Raw genomic sequence first — 19683 nt, 5'->3', positions numbered from 1 at the left:
TGCGTGTAGTGTCGTAGGCAAGTTTCAAAAATGTGCCATTAACGGCGCTGCTTGCATTGCAATAAATATATCATGCGACACTAGCGAGAACAATCTATACTATGTTCTCTGGGTTCTCTATTGGTTCTCTGGCTCCGGCGGTGCTCCGGTGTGAGGTGTGACGTAACGTCAACCTAACCTTGTGTTATCGAACCAAAAATATCAGCTGGATAACATTTTTTGGCACTTTCTTACTTTTTCAGGAGTCTAGTATTTTCGAAGGTTTGTTTAAAAGTACGGAACATTGAATGACAATATTTTTTTAAGCGGTGCTGTAGTTTTCTTTTTTCATATTTTGGTGTCGTTGTTATGACAGGCCATTCGTAAAATCGTGAAAATAAATGAGTATTCCTATTTTTCAGACAGCTAGATCCCAAATTTGTCAGGATGTCGGAGTACAATCCACCGAGTGAGACCGGTGGGGTTAGGCCCATGACCATCGCTGGTCGTATGATTTCAGAACGAGAACGTCTCCAGGGCATGTCAGATGTTGAAAGAGCTTGGCGAGCGCAATGGCTCAAGGATCAAATACTTGCCCCTGAGGAACCTGTTGTACCTGCTAATTATTATGAAGAACGTTACAACGTCTTGAGAAGATTTTACATGGCACCACTGAATAAAGTTGAAGCAGCACTTCGCAAACCTCTGGTAAATATAAATATTTCCTTTGTGTACGTTTGATAAAAATGAACTCCGGACATTCCTTTCTACAGAACTTAAGAGACCAAAACAGCATTAAAAAACAGTTTACAAATTTGGATTTTGTTTTCTACCAAAATAAATTTTGCAAAGAAAGGACAATAAAATGAATATCTATAATTATAGAGGAAAAAGCTGCTGTGACAAACAGATTATTAGACAATATAATTGTAAAATTCAGGATATAGTAGATTAATTTATTTTTCCCTGCACAGGCAATATTTTTTTAATTTTCAAGCATATACTTCTTGTCATCCACCTGTTCTTTTTATATTTTTTATCCTTACTCTTGTTTACACACATTGTCAACACACATTGGATTACAGTCTCTTTTTTAACATCTTCTATGTATCTTGTCAGTTTCCTCTCCCCTTTGATCTTTTAATAACGTTCTCATATTCTCTAAAATATTTTTATTTTCAATGACTTTCGCAGCATTTTTCAAAATGAAGAATAAATTCTACTGTGAGCTTGGAAAAAAACAAATTTCAAAAGATTGCTCTGTCGATAGATATATATTTTGGAAATACTTCATTTTACAGGGAGATACTACAGCAGCTTTCGTTCGCTATGCTTTTGGAAGAACAGTATTAGGCGTTTTGATAATCTGGGCTGGCTGGTATCATTTGAAATACAATCGTGGTGTAAGTGCATAAATGAATCAATTCCTTCTTTTTCAATTTTGTCGTTTCATTGTAGTATATTGAATGCACGCGACTCTTTCAAAATAATTAGGTAACCGATTGCAAGTGTTCATAAGTACCTCACTGCTTTTCTTCTAGGATTGGACAAAGAAATCATCATTGAAAATATCGATGGACCGAAAATGTCTTTTCCCGAGTGACAAGGAATACCCCCATTATACAAGATACAAAGATTCTGATTACGGCGATTTCGGATTCAAAGACTCTCCCATATAAACATAGAATTGAAAGTAGTTCTTCAGTAATTGTTGCATATGATAATATTACTGTAACAATAATCATGTATATTAAAAAAATTGCAGTACGGGACATATGTTAATCACTCTTTTTCTTAAGCCTTCTCGATATAGATACATGATTATTAATACTTTTCAGATAATGCCTCTGGAATCGTCTCGATGTCTTTCTTCAATTTTTATTTGATTTTCTTTTTTTTCATAACTCCAACAATATTCATAAGATAAATAATTCTTCAATATGACAAAGGATTATTGGTATAATAGGTCTGTTCGCGCTGGCTGAATTTTCTGCACTTTCGTGAGTTACGATATCACTATATATATAGAATAGTGCAGAAATTTCAGCCAGCGCGAAGAGACCTAATATGTAGCCAGGGAGGGAAAGTAGACTACTTCAAATCGCAGGGAGAATTGTCAACCGAGCCGAAGGCAAGGGTGACAAGGACGCGGTTTGAGGTAGTTAAATTTCACTCCGATGGAGTGCATATTTTCATGACATGCGCCGTGAACCGAAAGTTCAACTTTTGGTGTATGTGTGGTGAAAAAATTGAATCACATTTTATTTGAACATGTATATTTTCACGAAGAAAATGTTTTTCATGAGTTTACCATAATTTAATCGATCGACGAATGTAAAAGTGACATCTTTTTTTGAGATCTATTCTGACGAATAGAATCTACTTTTGAAAACCGGAACTGACGGAGCTTGATATGGGAAGAAAGCGATATTTCGTTTGTTCAATGGTCGCTACTCACGCGATCGAAAATGAAAAAAAAATTCTTCGGGTTGCGCTTGCTTACACGGGAGATAATCTGTCAACAAATATTTAAACTTTCATTTTGTATGCCCGTCGACGCATTTTATCGTGTGTAATCGTCGTTTGAATGATTTGCATCGTTCGGATCGCATGGCAAGATCGAAGATTTGTAAATTGCGCGTCATTGATAAAGTCCAAATAAAAGTTCTTATCTGAAAATCGAGGTTATAAACCAAAAGTTGCGAATTTCAACATTGAGTGTTTCGCGATTGTACGAGAAAATAATAAACGACGAAAATAAGAAATTGTGCTGATTTAATAGTGATAATAGATTCGACGATTAAATCATTACACCGAATCAGTAAAAAATATGACTTCGGCAATGGAGGTTTTGTGGAAACAAGCGATAAAAACATTTTCCGGTCGTCGTAGTGTTGGATATCGGTTGTGTCAGAAAAATTTTGAAAAATTACGCCTTCTGATGAACGACATTCGGGCTGAGGACGTCAAAATCGATAAACATATTCTCCGTCTTGTCGAAGCTCAATCAGCACCTATGTGCGTTATGGATGTTTTCGAAGACAATGATATCACCATCGCTATATTTCTTATAAAACACGGCGTAACAATGCCTATGCACGATCATCCCGGAATGCACGGTTTGCTAAAGGTATTTCATGCCCATAATTATTACGGGTATTTTTTCTGCGATTTAATATTACGAGTATCAACGTATCCTGACAACAAAGTATTAACCAGCAGGATACAGATTGAAACGTGTTGAAATTTATCATATCTATTCTATATATTAGTTCTCAATTTTTCTCCATGCGAATCCATTTAATTTTTTTGCAATATTCTTGAACTCTACACGGTTCAAACTTGTAATAATTTTTTTTTTCAATTTATTTAACATGTGTTTTTTCCATTTACTAAATGGTGGTTTACGCTTGTTTAAAAATGTTGGTTTTTAACTATTGTTTAAGAATTTTACCGAGTCTCTTGATGCATAAGGAAATTTCAAACGTTGAGATCAACACACATTACTTTAAATATTTTCTAATATAGTTGATATTCCTTGCTCCCTTATTCCCTTGATTTTTCACAAATATTTGAACTACTATTAATAAGATTTCAAAGTACTAATTTGATTTATATATGTTAATTCATGTGAAATTTTCAGGTAATCTCCGGTGCAGTAAAAATCAACAGTTATACAGTACAGATAAGAGAAGATTATCTCATTCAGCCTGGAGAAGAAATTCCAGGACTGAAGCATCCAACTGTGACAGTACGTGACACTGATCCAGCATGTGTATTAACACCAGAAGATAAAAATTTTCATGAGATATCATGCGTCGAAGGACCAGCTGTATTTTTAGATATTTTGAGTCCGCCGTACATTTTAGAAACACGAATACCTGACATTCGTCTAAGACCCTGTACTTACTTCAGAGAACTTACCAACAAAGAACAATGTTTGCGAGATGATGGTGAAACCATTGAAGTTCAACTCATAGCGGCAAACAAACCGCCAGAATTCTATGCGAGAAGTATGAGATATCCTGGTCCAGAGCTCAGATGATTTCCACTGTCTTGCACCTCTTGTTGTATCATAAAAATATGCGACCAATGACTCTGTGAATTCGATCGTCTCCTGATGTTGGAATTTTGATCCTTGGTAAGACAATAGTTTATTTACTTTGTAAATCGAAATAACAAAAGTTATTTTAGCTTTTTGGTGAAGACCAATGAAGCAGAAGTACAAAAAATTTCGAATAACACAGAGAATTTTAAGGAATAAAGGGTGAAGAATGTTTTCTCCCTTGTTCAAACGATGTTGACATCGTTTCGTCCCAAAGGCTTCTTCAATATTATCTTCAACTGCTTTTTCATTCAAGCACTGCAACAATAATAATCGATGATACCTAATTGTTTCCTCATTATCGTATACTCCCTCACTCTATTTAACAGGCAAGTCTAGGAAACAATAGCAATCGGAGCTTTCAATGTACTTCGAAAAATACAACTGTCGTGATTTATATTTTTCAGAGAATAATCCGAGCTCGCATTGCTCCGTATTTATAATACAATTCAATGAAAAATCCCAAAATTACTCGCGTTATTTGAAATGATGGCAGTGAATAGTACAAAGAATGATTGTGAAACTCTCAACTATTGTAAACGATGGTCTGGTTGGTTCAAATTTTTAAAGAACAAAAAAAAGCAAAATGCTATTCGAGTTGGAATCAATTTGTTGAAAAATTTTTACAATTCAAATCGAAATTACGTGCTAATCGAATGAGTACTGATTTACTATAAAAATATCTGGTAGCAGTTTTTCAAATGCTTCTCAAAGAAGCCATAAGTCGACAATAATTCTTGGTTCATGGGTAAATTATTTGGCATCTTTTTCTCACTACGTTTCTGAGTCTTTCGAACCTTTGGGTTTAAAAATACTATAAAAAAATAAGATTCTATGATTAGAAAAGAAAGAGATTCGTGTGGAATTATCTGACAAATTGCTTATCCAATTGGATAGTGCAATTTCATTCTTGAACGTTTGGTTTTTTAGATGCGTAAAAGATCTAATACTCAATAAAATTTTAATTCGGGTAATTTTATTAAAAGACATGATTGTGGATGAATGTTTCTTATGCTGACGACGAGTAAATAAATATATTTTCACTTAAACGAAATAATAGTAATTAATGTCTTTCAGAGAAATTGCTTTAAATTTGTATAAAAATTAAATTCCAATCACAAGCGCTCATTCGATTATCACGGTTCATTTTCGCACTGTCAGAAAGCAGTTTTCGAATGTGTATTGTTTTTACTCTATTTTTGCTCGAATCGTTATCTCATCGCTAAATTTTCGGCTGAAATTTTCACAGCACTTAAGATGATGGATCAGTCGGTAATCAGACCTCAAATTTTTGAAATTGAAACTCTTTGACATCGTTCGTCCGATTAAAATACTGACTGACCATCATCTTAAGTCGAATTTAGAAAAAGAATGAGAACAAATACACCGAAGGATGTGTACATGTGAGAAAGAGAGAGAGAGAGAGAGAGAAGAGTGAAAGAGAGTGAAACGAATGTACTTAATTTGTAACTTCTAAGCCACTGATAAGCTGTTAATATTATTCAGTAAATATATTTGTACATCACATGAAAATGCCGATTGTGAATTCTTTTCACCCCTGTTTAGTCTTCACACAATTTCCTTATTTCATTTATACAGTTCTAAGTTACGATAATTTCATGCCGCGATCTTGGCACTGGAAAACTTACATATGCAACATTTTTTAACGATTCGCGATCCAAGTCGCGGTTAACGATTGATGGGACGCGGACGCAAACAGCGCTCGTAGCGGTAAAATTTCGAACTTTGTGCTCGTAAACAACATGTCACTGAAATTTGCATCTTTCAAGTCCGACAAAAATTCTTTTTTCAATTGGTGTTAGCGAATTAAGAAAGAATTATCCTCTGGTAGCCAATATCTGCATTTTTCGACGACAAAAGTTGTACAGTTAATTCTCGTTGCCGAAAAATTGCGAGAAATTTTTTATCAATAAAACAACAAAAATTGACTTCATTTCGGCGACACAAACTTCGAAATCGTTAAAGGAGGAACTTGGTAACAATAATCGTTTAAGAATCTCCGAATATGGTAATACTTTGGACGAGCTTTTCTGTTATCGAGGAATATAGAAATATTTGAAAGCACCGGACCACTAGAACTTCATTAATCGTTCAGAATGCAAAAATTCAAAAAAACTAATCAATTTACCAACGCTTTTGTTTTTGCTGGTAGAAAGTTTTTTTTACAAATGTTTTTCAGTATATTTTTAACTATAATACGAACAAATATAATTATTGGTTTCCTCATTCGATTATTTTCTATACTGGAGTACAATTACTTATTCGTCACTAATAATTCGATTTCTCAATCGAATTTCCAACAGAAAATTGATTGCTCCTGCGTACAGTTGATTCTTCTTAATACTGTTTCCAATTATTTGTATGGAAATTTGAAGTATTCCTTCAAGAAATAATGAAATGACGATACCGATGCTCATGTTTGTTCGTAATGCTTGGAAAAAAAGTTTATAAACGATCATTGGCAAAGACATAACATTGAGGCCGTTAACTTTTTTGGGTTTTCGCACGTCAGTTCAGAAACGGAATTTGACTGTGCTGTTCAAACAATAAGGAAACTTGTCCAAAGTGTTGACATAGTTGGAAAATTTTCCTACCGTGGTCACTCGTAGCGAAAAAAATCTCCGTGCGTTGACTTGAAAATAGCTTCAACGCAGTGAATTTAAAAAAAATAAACGAGGAATGCTTACTGAAAATTAATTACTTAGAGGCTCCGTTTTTAAAATCTTAGGTCGTGTCTAAATATTTCTTTTAACTTAAAAGGAAAAATCCTTTTGTATTCTGTTTCAAGCAATAAAAAAAAAGTACCAATAAATCGAAAAAATATATATTCATATATTTCGTAAATAATTTTGTGTCGGATTTAATCAGAATTTCCATGTCGTGAGACGTTGACCAGATGGAGGCAGCATTGGATACAAGTCTATTGAATCAATAACTTCGTTTTGTTCCTTTAATGGTAATATCTACTCATATACTTTTGCGCAAAAGTAAAGGATATATATTTGAATGAATAGTCCTCGTACCAATATCCGATTAGTCAATAACCATATTAAAGCAATAATGAGATCTTCGGTGATCTCAACTTAAGAAATAGCTGCAACTATGTGAGTATGTACATCTGTATTTTCTTTTTTAACTTTGCTTCAATGTTGTCCATTACAAACGAGATTTGAACAATCTCATGCAAGGTCTGTACGCCGTTTCAATATCGAAATTTCTTTTAAACAGGTAACGCTGTTTCGTCGTATTCTTTTTAATAGTTTTCTTTTCAAACCTTTAGCGCTTTAAACTGGGAAAGACTTATTTACGATCGATTGACGTCCGTAATATGACACAACTTTACGGATTTAACTCGTTTGATTGTTATCCGTGCTTTGTTGTCTTCTGTACATTGCTACGTTCGAATCCGTGTAGTCCATTATACGCCTTTCGCACTGTCTTACGTATTGTTGTTGCTTGTGATAAATCTTGAAAGCACCTTTTATCGTTATAAACGCTACACCTCCCTACACAGAACAAACGTAAATCATTGTATTAAATAAAGATTGACCAGAAGTAGATCGATAGATGAATAAGAATTCACCAGTCGATCCATCACCGAAATTTTGGTTCAGAACGAAATTTTGGTTTCGAAGGTCGTAGAATTTTTTATTCAAAATTCTGAACGAAAATATGGTAGAAATTTGTTCTTTCACTGAAATAATAAGATTTAAGCGAGTGTCAAATTTACAAAAAGTTCAAAAACTGTTTTCCGAACATTTCGAAGCTTTAGAGTATCCCTTATTTCTTGATAAAATTACAAACGAAATGTATTTGGATGAAGAAAATTTAGTTGTGAATTAGATATTTCATTTATAGCTAAATTTAATAAAGCTATATTGAATTCGAAATTTAGTTTTCACGATCAAGAGCGATGTTTTTTGTATTTCCCCAGCTTCAATCTTCAAACTGCTTTTTTGATAATATTTTTGCGACGTGTTATTCATAATTTTCCTTCATCTGAATTGTTTTTGATATTTACGATCGTGGAGTTCCAGTATCGGCTAAGCTACATCAATCTTTGGAGATTTTTTCAATCGTCTAAACTTAACGAAAAATTCCACGATTGTCTGTAATGAGCAACCCATGCCTTGAAATCTATCAACTTACCAAGAGAGTCCTTTGAAAATTAGAGTTGATGCTAACGAAAAAAATCTTGCCGCAGATGCTAGCGATAGTTGGAAGAAGAAGAGCTCCGCACAAGATTCGAGTGGCTGAAACGGGGTCGCTCATGCGTGGAACGTCTTGAGATTGGGTCCTATCATCGTCGGAATAACTACAATTTATAAACCTTCGATGAAATGAAAATAGAAAGAAAAAGAACGAATTTGTAATTGAAATATTGAGGTGAGAATGTAGAATAAAATCATCTCATAGTTTATACCTGCGAGGCAAAAAGTGTCTGAGAATTGGAACTTTGCAGGCGTGTCTCCTAAGAAGGCTGAGAGCTTGATCTTCCCATCTGAGCATTTTTCCCAGCACAAGCATGATCGGTATCGTCGGTAAACCGACAAGGAGAATCAAAGGATCAGCCTGTTCCATCATCGTCAGACCATCCTTGTGACCAACCACTTGCATTACGGTTACCGCACCGTACGTTACAGCGGTCCAATAAATCGATCCCACGATTATTCCAGCTGCTATGAATGGACAAACTCGAAAAATAACACCGTCTATCGTGTCTAATATTACGACCAAGGGATCTGAAATCAATGCGAACAAACAATTCCTAAATTTCATTCTCTGTGTCTACACTGCATTTCTTCAAATTCCTGAATTCATTTTTAAAGGTGAAACCAGATGATAATAAACTCAAATGAACCAATTTATTTTTCACTCATTGCTACTGTTTTGTGTTGTTTGTTCAGCTTTGCAGAGTTTTACAGTTTCATCATTAAAATGAAAAAATAAATTCAAGAACTTTTGTGATAATAAAACAAAGTGAATTCATGTGACGCTTGTTTTTAAAACATTTTTTGCGATGACTCATCAACTGGATGAGTGTGAACGAAATTACTGTGAGCGAGCTGATTCATACACATACCCATGAAAGTTTTTATGAAGAAAAATACTTTGCGTCTCCGGTACGATTATAATTTTGTTCAAGTTCGCCAATATTTGAGGTGAAATTTGAAAATTAAGAAAAAAATCATGGGTGGGGGTTGAATAAAGTGATAAATTTTCTGTTCATCGTTACTGAGAAAAATTCATTTTATGACATTTACATACCCATATCCGGATACACTATGATGTATTCCGTGTTGCATTGGGGACATGCGACATGAGCTCCTGCACGACCTCTTTGTTTCTCATCGACCCAACGTTGTATGCAGCCTTGATGAACCCATTTCGTTGTGCCTCGACAGTGGCAAGGCTTGACCCAAGAAGCCGTTGCATCGTCTTCGTCCGTCGCGAAACAAACCCAGCAATATCTTTCGCTAGATTCAAGTGATAATATCAATTTCGTATTTAAACATGACCAAGAAATTTCAAAGAGATACGCCGACTCTCGGTTCTCCGAGTTTCACAAAAATGGCTCTGCATTGTCCCAACGGAAGAATTATGATGAATCGAATTTCAACAAGAGGAAGTTCTAATCTTTGGTATTTTTTTCTCAGATTCCAGATTTTGCGTATCCCTTTGAGAAGGCTGGTAGAATTGAACAAACGACTTACTCGTCGTCTGAACTCAAGGTCGGGGCACTAGGAGTCGTTTGACTCGGCGATAATGCACCGTCGGTCACGTCAACCGACAATTCTTGATCCCATACGTTTGACGGTGTTTCCTCCGAAGATATCGTTGCTGCTTGAGTATCCGACATCTCTGTAACATCATTAAAAACGACCCAATACTTCATAACGTTACAATTTTTTTATTGAAAGCGTAGATCAGAGAATTATGAAATACTTGTAACCTTTGCAGAAACTTTGGACTCCAATTTGAATTTCAAGCTCATAAATTCATCATCAATATGCAAAGTTGAGAATGATAAGGAAAAAAAATGTAATTTATTCCAGTCATCTTTCAAACCACCAGCATTGCTTACACATTGAACTGTTTTGTTGCTTTAGAACTTTGAAAGATCTACAAATATTTCTTCCTTTCACCAAAATACTATTAAACTGAAATTTAACAATCAAATTCGAAGACACAGATTTTTTTGAAATGTCACCTTTTTTTTTTATTCGTGAAAAACCACGAATTTTACACTTGATTTTGAAAACGGTCCAATGTTGTATGTGTGAAATTTTTAGAGCAAGAAACAAAAACATGAAAAATCTGTGAAGGTTCAAAAGTATTCTGAAAAAAATTAACAACTTCATTTCATGATGTGTTAAAGATTTGATAACCTAAAGAACAGTATCATCATCCAGAGAAGATCTATTCATAATTTTACAATAACTCTTTATACGCCTCGATGTTCCTACCGTTCTGAAAACACATGAATCTTATCAGATTTTTCACAAATGACAAAATCATGAAATTTTTATGAATTTACATCATTAGTGATTTTTGTGTAAATAATCTTGAAATCAGTCAATGTTTATCACCATTATTAGACTCGCTAGTCTGACGCTGTGGCATAAAATTAGTGCTCAGTCTCCTTAAGGTCTCCTCCAAACTTCTGTGGAGCTCAGGTATGTCCGTTCGTGTTGTACCTGTATCAATTCTCGCAACACGTCCGCCGCCTTCGAGACTGTACGAAACGTGAGATCCGCCTCCATCGGACATACCGATTGGCATATCAGTCAATTTTTTTTATTGAATTATCACCATTTTGTATCTAGAAACAGTCAAGAACTTTGATCGTATTTCCTTTCTCCAAGAGCATCATTTTTGTATCTACAAATAGTCAAAAACTTTCATTGTATCTTCCTTGTCCTAGGGCAATAAGAAAAAATTGAAACGAAAGGAAAAAAAACGAAGCTGACTCCAGCGATGTTAAGCATTGATGGAAATACTTTTTTTTTTTACGAGATTCTTGCTCAAATTTCTTCTTGGATTCAACACATCATTTTTGCCAGGATTATTGCAACGAATATTGATTGAGACTATTGGGGAAAAAATATTTTCCAAACATTAAATCATGATGGGGCAAGTTTTTTCGAATGGGAGAAATATTGGTGTAAGGTTGAGTCACTTTCGAATGGAAGAAAATAAATTACAGTAAATGTTAAATGTTTCAATAAAAAATATTATAAACGATAACAAGGTTGATAGAGAATACAAATTGATAAAAAGAAAGTTGTTCAGAAAGAAACAGTAATTAAAGCATTATTAATCCGATAAAAACAGACACGGTGCGGTCGATCAACTGATGCAATTTATGCTACGTTGATCAAGTGTTAAAGGTTATATTAAAATAACATGCGAATGTATGTTGGGAAGCGAAGTGTGTAAAAAAAAAAAAAACACCCGACCGTTGCTCGCCATTCTTTCGTCACATTGACAGGAGAATACGTTGCAATAATAAAAGGTACGTACTATATCGATGTCAGTGTCGGTACAAAACACAAGGAAACAAGAATTTCAGCGTGTGGATTTGTCTTTTTTTTTTATACAAATTGGCATATGTATCATACCTGGGAATAAATATTTTGCAAATTATGAGCAAATCCTTTGCGACGTTTGACAATGGCTTTTATAAAATCAGCTTGATGCAGTTGAAATGTTAATTTCAACTTGAGGTACTACCATTAATTTCATTTGTAATATTAGTATTTAGAATTTATTGAATGTTTTTGACGAAGCCAAGAACCGCGAGCTTGATCGTTTCGTCAGTTCAACAGTTCCGACTCCGACAAAAAAAACATTATTTTGCTCTTTACAGTTGGCAACTTGCGAAGCGTTAATAATTTGGAGAGTTTGAAAACCTCTCTGAAGATAGGTAAGATCAATATTTTTGTCGCATAGCCCATCTGTCACCTCTATGAAGTTTTATTTCTCTCGATAAAACCAACATTTCAACATTATTCAATTGATTTAGTTATTATTTCGAGGATCATTAATGAGAATTTAAAATTAGCACAAAATGAAATTAATATAACAGCACTCGTATGAATTGCCAGTTACTATAGCGACGCATGTACGTTGAAAAATCAACAGTCGGTATATAAGAAATCTTTTCTGTAAAAATGTTGCTTTATCATTATAATTCATTTCATCCGTGCATTCGACAATCACGAACTATCATCAAATTTAACAATCATAAAAAATGAAAAATAAAAGTCAAGATCGAGGGGTTGATTTTAGATTACTCATTTCATTTATAGAAATGCAACAAACAGTTGGAACCGTAAGAATTTTATATTTGTTTAAAGTACGTGAAAAAAAAGTGTCGTACCGACTGAACCATCATTCAGGCAAGAAAGCCGGTTGCTATGGTTTTAAAATCTACTTGTTTAATTTCAAATAATGAACTTGTCGAAAATATTTAATAACACCTCCATCGATTATTGTCAATTTGGCGAATCAATTTTGCCTTTTGAAATGCTAATCGTACATTCTCGTGAATATTTCGAAATTTCAAAGTGGTTAGTTATCGACTGAGCACTATAAAATTAATTCCACAGTAGGGGAAGTGAGGAGGGTTTTATAGATCTCACAGCAGAGGCACTTTGACCGCGGTGTTCGTGTACCGTATACATGTTTTTCATGCGCTCGTTTAAAAACAACTTGTACATGTACATAACAGCAATGATGCTGCGTCGATAAAAAAACCGGAATGAATGAAATACGGAATTGTAAACTCTCTACAGTGTGTGCAATTTCTCATATCGCAAGAGCTCAGTAGCATTTATGACGTCGAGTTACAAAGAGCGCTTTTTTACTATCTACGAATTGGAAGTGTATAACGGACTACATTTTGCGCGAGCAGCTGGACTTGAATCTTGACATTTAAATATATTACATATATACAGAAATATATCAGTACTCCGTGGTATCGCAATATATCGTTTCAATTATGGATAATACAGCCCAGTACGTTTGCCAACTGTCAGAAAGTGAGAAACAATACGTCGCTACCCATTTGAACGAAAATGATGAGGTGCGGCAACGTTCTATTGACGAGATACGGCGCTGGATTGTTGAAAATGAAAATCTGCACGCACGAACCGGTAAGTACGTGAACTGTCAAGTGTAGCACAGTTCCTTTGCAGTTCCTTTGCAATTAATACATAAAATTTTTCCCGTATACTGCGGGTGAATCGAGCGTTTTTATTTTTTTACGTTTCACGTGTTAAAGATTCGTTTTTATTCATTTGACAGTTATGGCATGTGTCAAAATTTCATTTTTAAAGTTAAAACAGCTTTTATTTTTTATTTCGACAGATGACTTTTCCATACTTAAATTTTTGCGTGCATGCAAATTCGACATTGGAAGGACGAAGAAGAAGTTGAACAATTTTCACAAACAAAGAGCGATGTTGCCAGAGTGGTACGCCAATCGCAATCCTTTTCTGCCAGAGCTCCAGGAATTGTTCGATATGGGGTAAATGAAAAAAAAACTTCTTTCTCTTTCGTGCGCTTGCATTATTCGTGCGATACAATCTTGCAGATTGAATTGTGCAATAATTGAATAATTCATGCTTGAAGAACTTTTATTCTCAAACGAATATAAAAATCCGAGAATCAGTTAATATATTGACTCTAATCATCAGTTAGAAAACGTACATCTCGAAGATTTGAATATAAGCAATGAAATTTATTCGCTCTGCAACAAATGTTTTTCGATTGGTTCCCGGAAGCACCGAATAGAATTTTTGCCCACCATTTTCGTCGACGTTCGTTTTTTCAGTGATTCAATAATTTATTCAATATTTTGTTTTCTTTCTTTTCGAGGTCTTGCTCCAAATGAATTGTAAACTTTTTTTCTTCGAGTTTTGAAGTCCTTGGTAATAATAAGCGGACGCTAAGAAAACGAGGAACATTTTTTTGCCTTTCACGGAAAAAATATAGCATTCGATAGAAATCGTGAATTTCTGTAGAAAAATGATTTGAGCGATTTTTTAAATATTTATTTTGCATGATTATTTTACGGTCAAGCGTCTTTTTGCCGTTGCGAGAGTTGGACGAAGAGGGCAAAATGATAATAATCGTGCGAACGAGCGTTCACGATCCAAACAAACACAAACAAGCGGACGTGTTGAAGGTAATGTTATCGGGTTCTCTATTTTGCTTTCGTCCGCTAAGAGACGTCGCCGTTAGCAGCATTTTTACTTTTGTCATTTGCAAATTCTTCTTCGGCAAATTGGTATTATTAAGTTTGTTTTTTGTTACATATTCGAATAAATTTTTCGTGAAATACATTCTTTTTTTCGTATCGTTCGAAACACGAGTGACGGAATGAAAATTCACTGTTTTTGGTAAATTTATCGCACTCGGAAAAATAGCCATGGAAATACGAAACTAGCGATATCCGAAGGTCGAATTTTTTGTTAATTGTACGAATTCGTACGGCAGGCAGGAAAAATGGTTCTCGACATAGCGACACGAGATAACGAGACTGTATCGATACACGGGGTAACAGCAATATTCGACATGGACGGCGTTACCCTTGGCCATGGTCTGCAAATGACTCCGGGTATTGTGAAGCGCCTCGTGCACTCTTGGCAATCCTGTTATCCGCTAAGAATAGAATCGATGAATTTCGTCAACGCGCCGAAGTACGTTAACGTAGTTCTCAACGTCTTTCGATGTTTCATGTCGAAAAAAATGCGCACGAGGCTGCACGTTCACACGCGCAGTAATACCAGTTTTTTCGATAAAATTCCAAGCCACATTTTGCCGGAAGAATACGGAGGTCGGGGCGAGTCGATAAGGAGTTTGACAGGTATGAATAACTGGAAATATGCGAATAATTATCGATTCTCAGACTGGTTATGCGGAGTTGACGAAACTGAAAAACTTCTCAGATAATAATTGTTGCTGTCATATTGGTCCAGAGACGCGGCAGCGTACTGCCGCCCAGTATTTAAGGTAACTCTTGTACTGCATGTTAGTCAAATGAGTGATAAATTCTCAAAACGCTTTTAGACCAAGTTTAACGTACCGATCAAATGTATTGTTAGTGGATTTGTATTACAGCATTACTTATTAAGATGTAAAAAAATATTAAAAACGCTAGTTTTGCAAAAGCATCAACTGATAAATGCAAATTTCCACCCTGACACATTTTCACTGGTATTTTTCAAAAAATTATCTGCGTTTTTTCATCGATCTTATTGCAACAAGTCTCATTTTGTTCGTCAGCTGGTCCTCTGATGAATCCACCATGTAGTTGTTTTTTTTTACTCGATCGTTTCACTGTTGCAGCTAATTGTTCATTAAGTGAAAAAACTCCTTCATTCATAATTTCTGAAGGAATGAGTTTAAAGGAAAATTTACGTGGTGAATTCGTAGAGGATCGGTTGAGGAACAAAATGAGACTTGGTGCAATAAAATCGGTTAAAAAATACAGATGATTCTTTGAAAAATAGCTGTGAAAATGTGTCATCATGGAAATTTGCATCTTTCAGTCGATAGTTTTGTAAAACTATCACTTTTAATATTTTTTCACTTTAATAAGATATTCTTGAATACATATATACTAACAATAAGTTTAATCGGTACGTTGAACTTGGTCTAAAAGCGTTTTGAAAATTTAGCACTCATTTGACTAACATGCAGTACAGGAGTTACCTTAACGATGTATGGTACAAAAGTCTAAATAATTAGAAATTTATCAAATTTGGTGATAATGTTCTTCAACATCAAGTGCGAAAAGACATTTTTTTTCAAAATTTTATATATGGAAACGTTATGCTTATACACGTGAACTTTAGTGATCATTTGCTCGATAACTGTACAGAAGAAAAATCTTAAAAAATTAGTATTGTCAAGTTTGGCACTAAAGAATATGTTCACCAAATTTTATAAAATTTTTATCATTTTGAAATTTTTTATGTTTTTATCATGGTTTAGCATGGCAACATTGTAAGCCTGTATCCTTAAAACATATCCTTAAAAAGCCAGAGCAAAACGTGCAGCGTATCTGTACTCGAGAATGGCCGATTTCTTCTGACTTGTGAAGTTGAAGTGGTCGTCGTTTGTAGAGAATTGATTTGAAGAAAAAAAATGAAAATCGCTTGTGAAACAATTTTTTTTCCTCTCACTTCCGGAAGTGAGCTTGAATTTGTGCTTGGAAAAATAAACCGCTTTGATTTCACGATCAAACATTTTTATTTAAATTCCGGGAATAAAAGTAGATAAAATATTGCTGCCGACGAATCTTTTCAACCATTTACGGAGCGTCGAAATGATGATTTTTCATTCCGACCTACGGTTATATGATTATCCGGAACTACATTTGTTCTGTTATTTTTATTTCGTAGAATATTGGAAAAAGATAGTAACGGAAAACACAGAATGGTTTGCAGAAGACGAGAAGTACAAAATGATATTGGAGAGATCCTGAGGCGAGATGAATGATGAACTCCGGTAAAGAGTCTCTGGCAGCAACTCGTCATATCTTATAAATGTACTTGTCTCAGAGTCGCTGCCGCGACTCTAGATTATTTTCACGATTATCGACTCCCAATGAGGAATGCGCGAATCTCCTCCACGAGTAAATTTCAAGGTGGATTTCATTCTCCAAAATTAATTCAATGCCACGCCGCATCGTCGTTCTTTTTTATATTTGTTATTATTAAAAGTTAAATAAAACGTACACTTAAGTCATGGGCAAGTACAGTTGTCCTACAGCTAGCCAACTATTACCTAGTTTCTTAATTTAAAAGAAATATCAATTGACAACGGACACAAACACGCAAAAATAATTACAAAACATTTTTTCCACCGTCGATTTTCTTAGTGTTTATTATCTGTCGAATAAATTAAACATTTTTTTCGCACTACATCAAAACGATAATTTATAAAAATTCTACCAAATCATCTTAACAGAGCAGACAGTTTCTTGTTTCGAAGCATTTTTTTCTTACACGTGATTTATTATTAAAAGAATAAACATTCATTTTTTGGGAGTATGATTTTTCAAAAATTGTTGAACTGTTGAACTCTTTAGGAAAATAACCCATAACTAGCAACCTTCTATTCATTTTTCAAATATAAAACCGTCGCATTACGTCAAAAGGAAGAAAATGGTTGTCGTATTGACAGACAAAAAAATAAAATAAATTTATCGAACCGGTAGTTTGAGATTTTGTAATAATTTTTTAATTACTCTAGGATTTGTCATAGAAATGAATTATCGCCGAATCAGCTGAATCGTTCCGACCGAATGAATAAATTAATATAAATAGATTTTCTTTAATTTCAAGTTTGTTCGGGTTTACGCGTTGCTGTTTAGGTTTTTAGGTTAGGACGCGACAATGCATTTTGTAAATTCTTTATTTGTTCAAAAAGTAGAAAATGTTTGATTGGTACGACCTTTCAATAAGATAAGAGCTTGTATAAAAAGTGCAATTAATAGATAAATCGAATGTCCATTGGAATGTTGGAATAAAACGTAAATTCAATTTTGGCCAATCGGCGTTGATTCTCAGTCGAGAAATCGCAATTGGTAATAACGATCGTAATAATTTAATTAGCAATCAACATGATTGCTTTAAACAAAGAGCAATTGCGGTCGTCCGTACGATTTGCATTCAATTGGGTTTCATTATGAAATATGCGAGTAGCTTTCGTGATACGAGTTGCTCGGATCAAGTGGGCGTCGATGATAGAAGCACTCGAAGGAGATACGATTAAAACAATATGGTACAAATGCTTCAAAGAAGAGTTGACTTGGTCAAGATTACGACACGAAAATGCGCATCGTTCGATATTCTCCGTGGCGAAAAAGAACAAAAAACCATGCGTTTTATAAAAAATCGACGATTATTCCACATTTTCATCCTAAAAAATCTGATGCGTCAGCGACCACTACTTTACAAAGGTACAAAATTTCTCACGAGCTTCGTCGCAAACACCTGGGCCATGGAAAGTAAGAGCACATTTCGAAAAGCGTTTCTTCCTCGTGAAGATCGTAAGCTAACGTTTTTTTTCGATAAAAAAAATTATAATTTTATAATGAAAATATTAATAACGACATTAGGACGGACCGATGTTCCTATTGGACGGGCTTGAACAAATGTTCGAAAATACAAAAGAAAACAAAAAAGAACAGCAAGATATTAACATAGAATGGAGAAGAAAAAAAACGTTGAACAAACATTAAAACGAACGTCTCGTGACGTTTTTTCGTCGAGGATGTTTAAAAAAATATTTACGAATAAACAAGAGTCTTTCCACACCAATCATAGAAGAAATATCCTGTTTGAATAAATTGCTCGTCCCCGCACAAAGAACGGCAACGAAACTGTTATAACTGAGTGGCTGGGAAATTCGAATTGCTGGTACGTACGAAAAATATTTTGTTTTTGTCATCTACGAGCCTCGGGCTCGAAGCTTTTGGAGACTTGTTCTTCCAGCTCTTCGTTGTGGAATAAAAAAAACCGTAACCGCGATTGCACTAAATTGGCTTGGATTTCGCTGTAAGAACGTGTAGCGTCTGATCAAACCTTGATTGATTTCAGTTCCTTCTTCTATCGTTGGATCGACTGATGTTATTTAAGTGTACTAAAACTTCAGGATTCGTTTTCCATCACCTTTTCCCTGTTTTTCTTTAACCGTTCGTTTCGCAGGCTCCGCACACAGGTCGGCTGCTTTCAGCCATCTTACTTTTGTTCATATATTCTAAATACTGTACACACAACACAACACACATACGCAGAAACGAACGCACATACGTACAGACACACAGAGCACGCTCGAAGACACTCTTTTTTCTTTCCTTCCTTTGTTCGGTTCTACCGATCGCCTGACTCAACACGTACACTCTCCCCCATGTGTTTTTTTATCCTCGCTTAAATTTGAGAACGAGCATGCTTATCGTGAGAAAAACAACGATCCAAACGATCGTCGAAATGAAACCGTTGTACACGTCCGGCTCCGTGATCGTCCAGCCTCGCGTCAACATCGAACGCAGTGACGTTGTCGCCATCGTTAGGGGAAGCCCTTGGGACACGTATCGTAACACAGTTGGCATTCCTTCCACCGGCCATATTACACCTGCAACGCCATCCAATTTCGTATTCGTCAGTTAGTTACTTGCTGGAATTTAGTGCGGCGAAAGGGGCTAAATGTGAAAGTCTTCTTAGCATCAATTATTGTCAATCCACTGGTGTTTGACTGTTCATTCCGAGTGGATATGTAAAGTGACAGATTTTTCAATCCGTTTCGGTGGGGGGAAAGGCGCACTTTTCGTTATGAGGCAGAAATTCCATTATTTCGTCACAATAAAAAATATTGTGAGAAAAAAACGTTCCTCACTTCGAGCTGATTTTCGTTTACTTCAATTTTTTACACACGAACTCTTCGAGAGAGCAAAGAATTTTGAGTTTCGAATCCGACTATGATACAGAAATTAAATCAATCAATATACGTGCAGCTATTCTACTAGGAAAATGTTCTTGAAAAGAGATGCAAAATTGGTGAAA

The 19683-nt window shown here is 35.0% G+C and overlaps 5 protein-coding genes across 12 annotated transcripts in view; 3 read left to right on the top strand and 2 right to left on the bottom strand.

Moving 5' to 3' along the window:
- The first annotated feature begins 101 nt into the window (after window positions 1–101).
- ND-B17 (NADH dehydrogenase (ubiquinone) B17 subunit) lies at window positions 102–1751 on the top strand. Of its 2 annotated transcripts, none has more exons than XM_043416254.1 (4): window positions 102–261; window positions 402–687; window positions 1281–1382; window positions 1521–1751. In XM_043416254.1, exons 2-4 carry the CDS (start codon window positions 427–429, stop codon window positions 1656–1658), a joined length of 501 nt encoding a protein of 166 aa, XP_043272189.1. In that variant the 5' UTR covers window positions 102–261; window positions 402–426; the 3' UTR covers window positions 1659–1751. The 2 variants fall into 2 exon arrangements, with proteins under 2 accessions (XP_043272189.1, XP_043272190.1); XM_043416255.1 differs by having other exon boundaries at window positions 115–273.
- A 498-nt stretch (window positions 1752–2249) lies between these two features.
- Window positions 2250–5617, top strand: LOC122409078 (2-aminoethanethiol dioxygenase). The gene is made up of 2 exons (XM_043416324.1): window positions 2250–3109; window positions 3623–5617. The coding sequence occupies exons 1-2, from the start codon at window positions 2810–2812 to the stop codon at window positions 4022–4024; spliced, it is 702 nt and encodes a 233-aa protein (XP_043272259.1). The 5' UTR covers window positions 2250–2809; the 3' UTR covers window positions 4025–5617.
- LOC122409077 (E3 ubiquitin-protein ligase MARCHF5-like) lies at window positions 5581–11953 on the bottom strand. Of its 6 annotated transcripts, none has more exons than XM_043416322.1 (7): window positions 11728–11953; window positions 10696–10928; window positions 9820–9967; window positions 9374–9576; window positions 8529–8847; window positions 8255–8435; window positions 5581–7611 (listed from the first exon to the last, which is right to left on the bottom strand). In XM_043416322.1, the coding sequence occupies exons 2-7, from the start codon at window positions 10886–10888 to the stop codon at window positions 7453–7455; spliced, it is 1203 nt and encodes a 400-aa protein (XP_043272257.1). In that variant the 5' UTR covers window positions 10889–10928; window positions 11728–11953; the 3' UTR covers window positions 5581–7452. The 6 variants fall into 6 exon arrangements, with proteins under 6 accessions (XP_043272257.1, XP_043272253.1, XP_043272258.1 ...); XM_043416318.1 differs by having other exon boundaries at window positions 9374–9582; window positions 11728–11952; XM_043416323.1 differs by having other exon boundaries at window positions 8255–8420; window positions 9374–9582; window positions 11728–11951.
- An 815-nt stretch (window positions 11954–12768) lies between these two features.
- Window positions 12769–16860, top strand: pinta (prolonged depolarization afterpotential (PDA) is not apparent). The gene is made up of 5 exons (XM_043416933.1): window positions 12769–13263; window positions 13478–13637; window positions 14192–14297; window positions 14609–14978; window positions 16519–16860. The coding sequence occupies exons 1-5, from the start codon at window positions 13110–13112 to the stop codon at window positions 16599–16601; spliced, it is 873 nt and encodes a 290-aa protein (XP_043272868.1). The 5' UTR covers window positions 12769–13109; the 3' UTR covers window positions 16602–16860.
- snu (snustorr) overlaps window positions 16811–19683 on the bottom strand; it is a 61913-nt gene continuing 59040 nt past the window's right edge. For both annotated transcript variants that reach the window (XM_043416929.1, XM_043416930.1), the window contains one exon: window positions 16811–19255. In XM_043416929.1, coding sequence (XP_043272864.1) covers window positions 19041–19255 — 215 coding nt within the window. In that variant the 3' untranslated portion in view covers window positions 16811–19040. The remainder of the gene's footprint in view (window positions 19256–19683) is intronic.

Source organism: Venturia canescens, chromosome 4 (assembly GCF_019457755.1).
Source record: "Venturia canescens isolate UGA chromosome 4, ASM1945775v1, whole genome shotgun sequence".
NCBI classification, from domain to species: Eukaryota; Metazoa; Arthropoda; class Insecta; order Hymenoptera; family Ichneumonidae; genus Venturia; species Venturia canescens.
Note: the sequence above shows the minus strand (reverse complement) of the source record. Positions and strands in the feature narration are given on the sequence as shown.

What these genes read in the sequence shown, in the direction of transcription:
- pinta (XM_043416933.1), top strand. Translation starts at nt 13,110, where the DNA reads ATGGATAATACAGCCCAGTACGTTTGCCAACTGTCAGAAAGTGAGAAA. An exon ending in CAGGAATTGTTCGATATGGG is followed by an intron (nt 13,638 to 14,191) that starts GTAAATGAAAAA and finishes TTTACGGTCAAG; the next exon opens with CGTCTTTTTGCCGTTGCGAG. An exon ending in AACAAGCGGACGTGTTGAAG is followed by an intron (nt 14,298 to 14,608) that starts GTAATGTTATCG and finishes TTCGTACGGCAG; the next exon opens with GCAGGAAAAATGGTTCTCGA.
- LOC122409078 (XM_043416324.1), top strand. Translation starts at nt 2,810, where the DNA reads ATGACTTCGGCAATGGAGGTTTTGTGGAAACAAGCGATAAAAACATTT. An exon ending in GAATGCACGGTTTGCTAAAG is followed by an intron (nt 3,110 to 3,622) that starts GTATTTCATGCC and finishes TGAAATTTTCAG; the next exon opens with GTAATCTCCGGTGCAGTAAA.
- ND-B17 (XM_043416254.1), top strand. Translation starts at nt 427, where the DNA reads ATGTCGGAGTACAATCCACCGAGTGAGACCGGTGGGGTTAGGCCCATG. An exon ending in CAGCACTTCGCAAACCTCTG is followed by an intron (nt 688 to 1,280) that starts GTAAATATAAAT and finishes TTCATTTTACAG; the next exon opens with GGAGATACTACAGCAGCTTT. An exon ending in ATTTGAAATACAATCGTGGT is followed by an intron (nt 1,383 to 1,520) that starts GTAAGTGCATAA and finishes CTTTTCTTCTAG; the next exon opens with GATTGGACAAAGAAATCATC.
- LOC122409077 (XM_043416318.1), bottom strand. Translation starts at nt 10,888, where the DNA reads ATGCCAATCGGTATGTCCGATGGAGGCGGATCTCACGTTTCGTACAGT. An exon ending in ACCTTGAGTTCAGACGACGA is followed by an intron (nt 9,583 to 9,819) that starts GTAAGTCGTTTG and finishes ACTTGAATCTAG; the next exon opens with CGAAAGATATTGCTGGGTTT. An exon ending in ATTTTCAAAGGACTCTCTTG is followed by an intron (nt 7,612 to 8,254) that starts GTAAGTTGATAG and finishes TGTTCTGTGTAG; the next exon opens with GGAGGTGTAGCGTTTATAAC.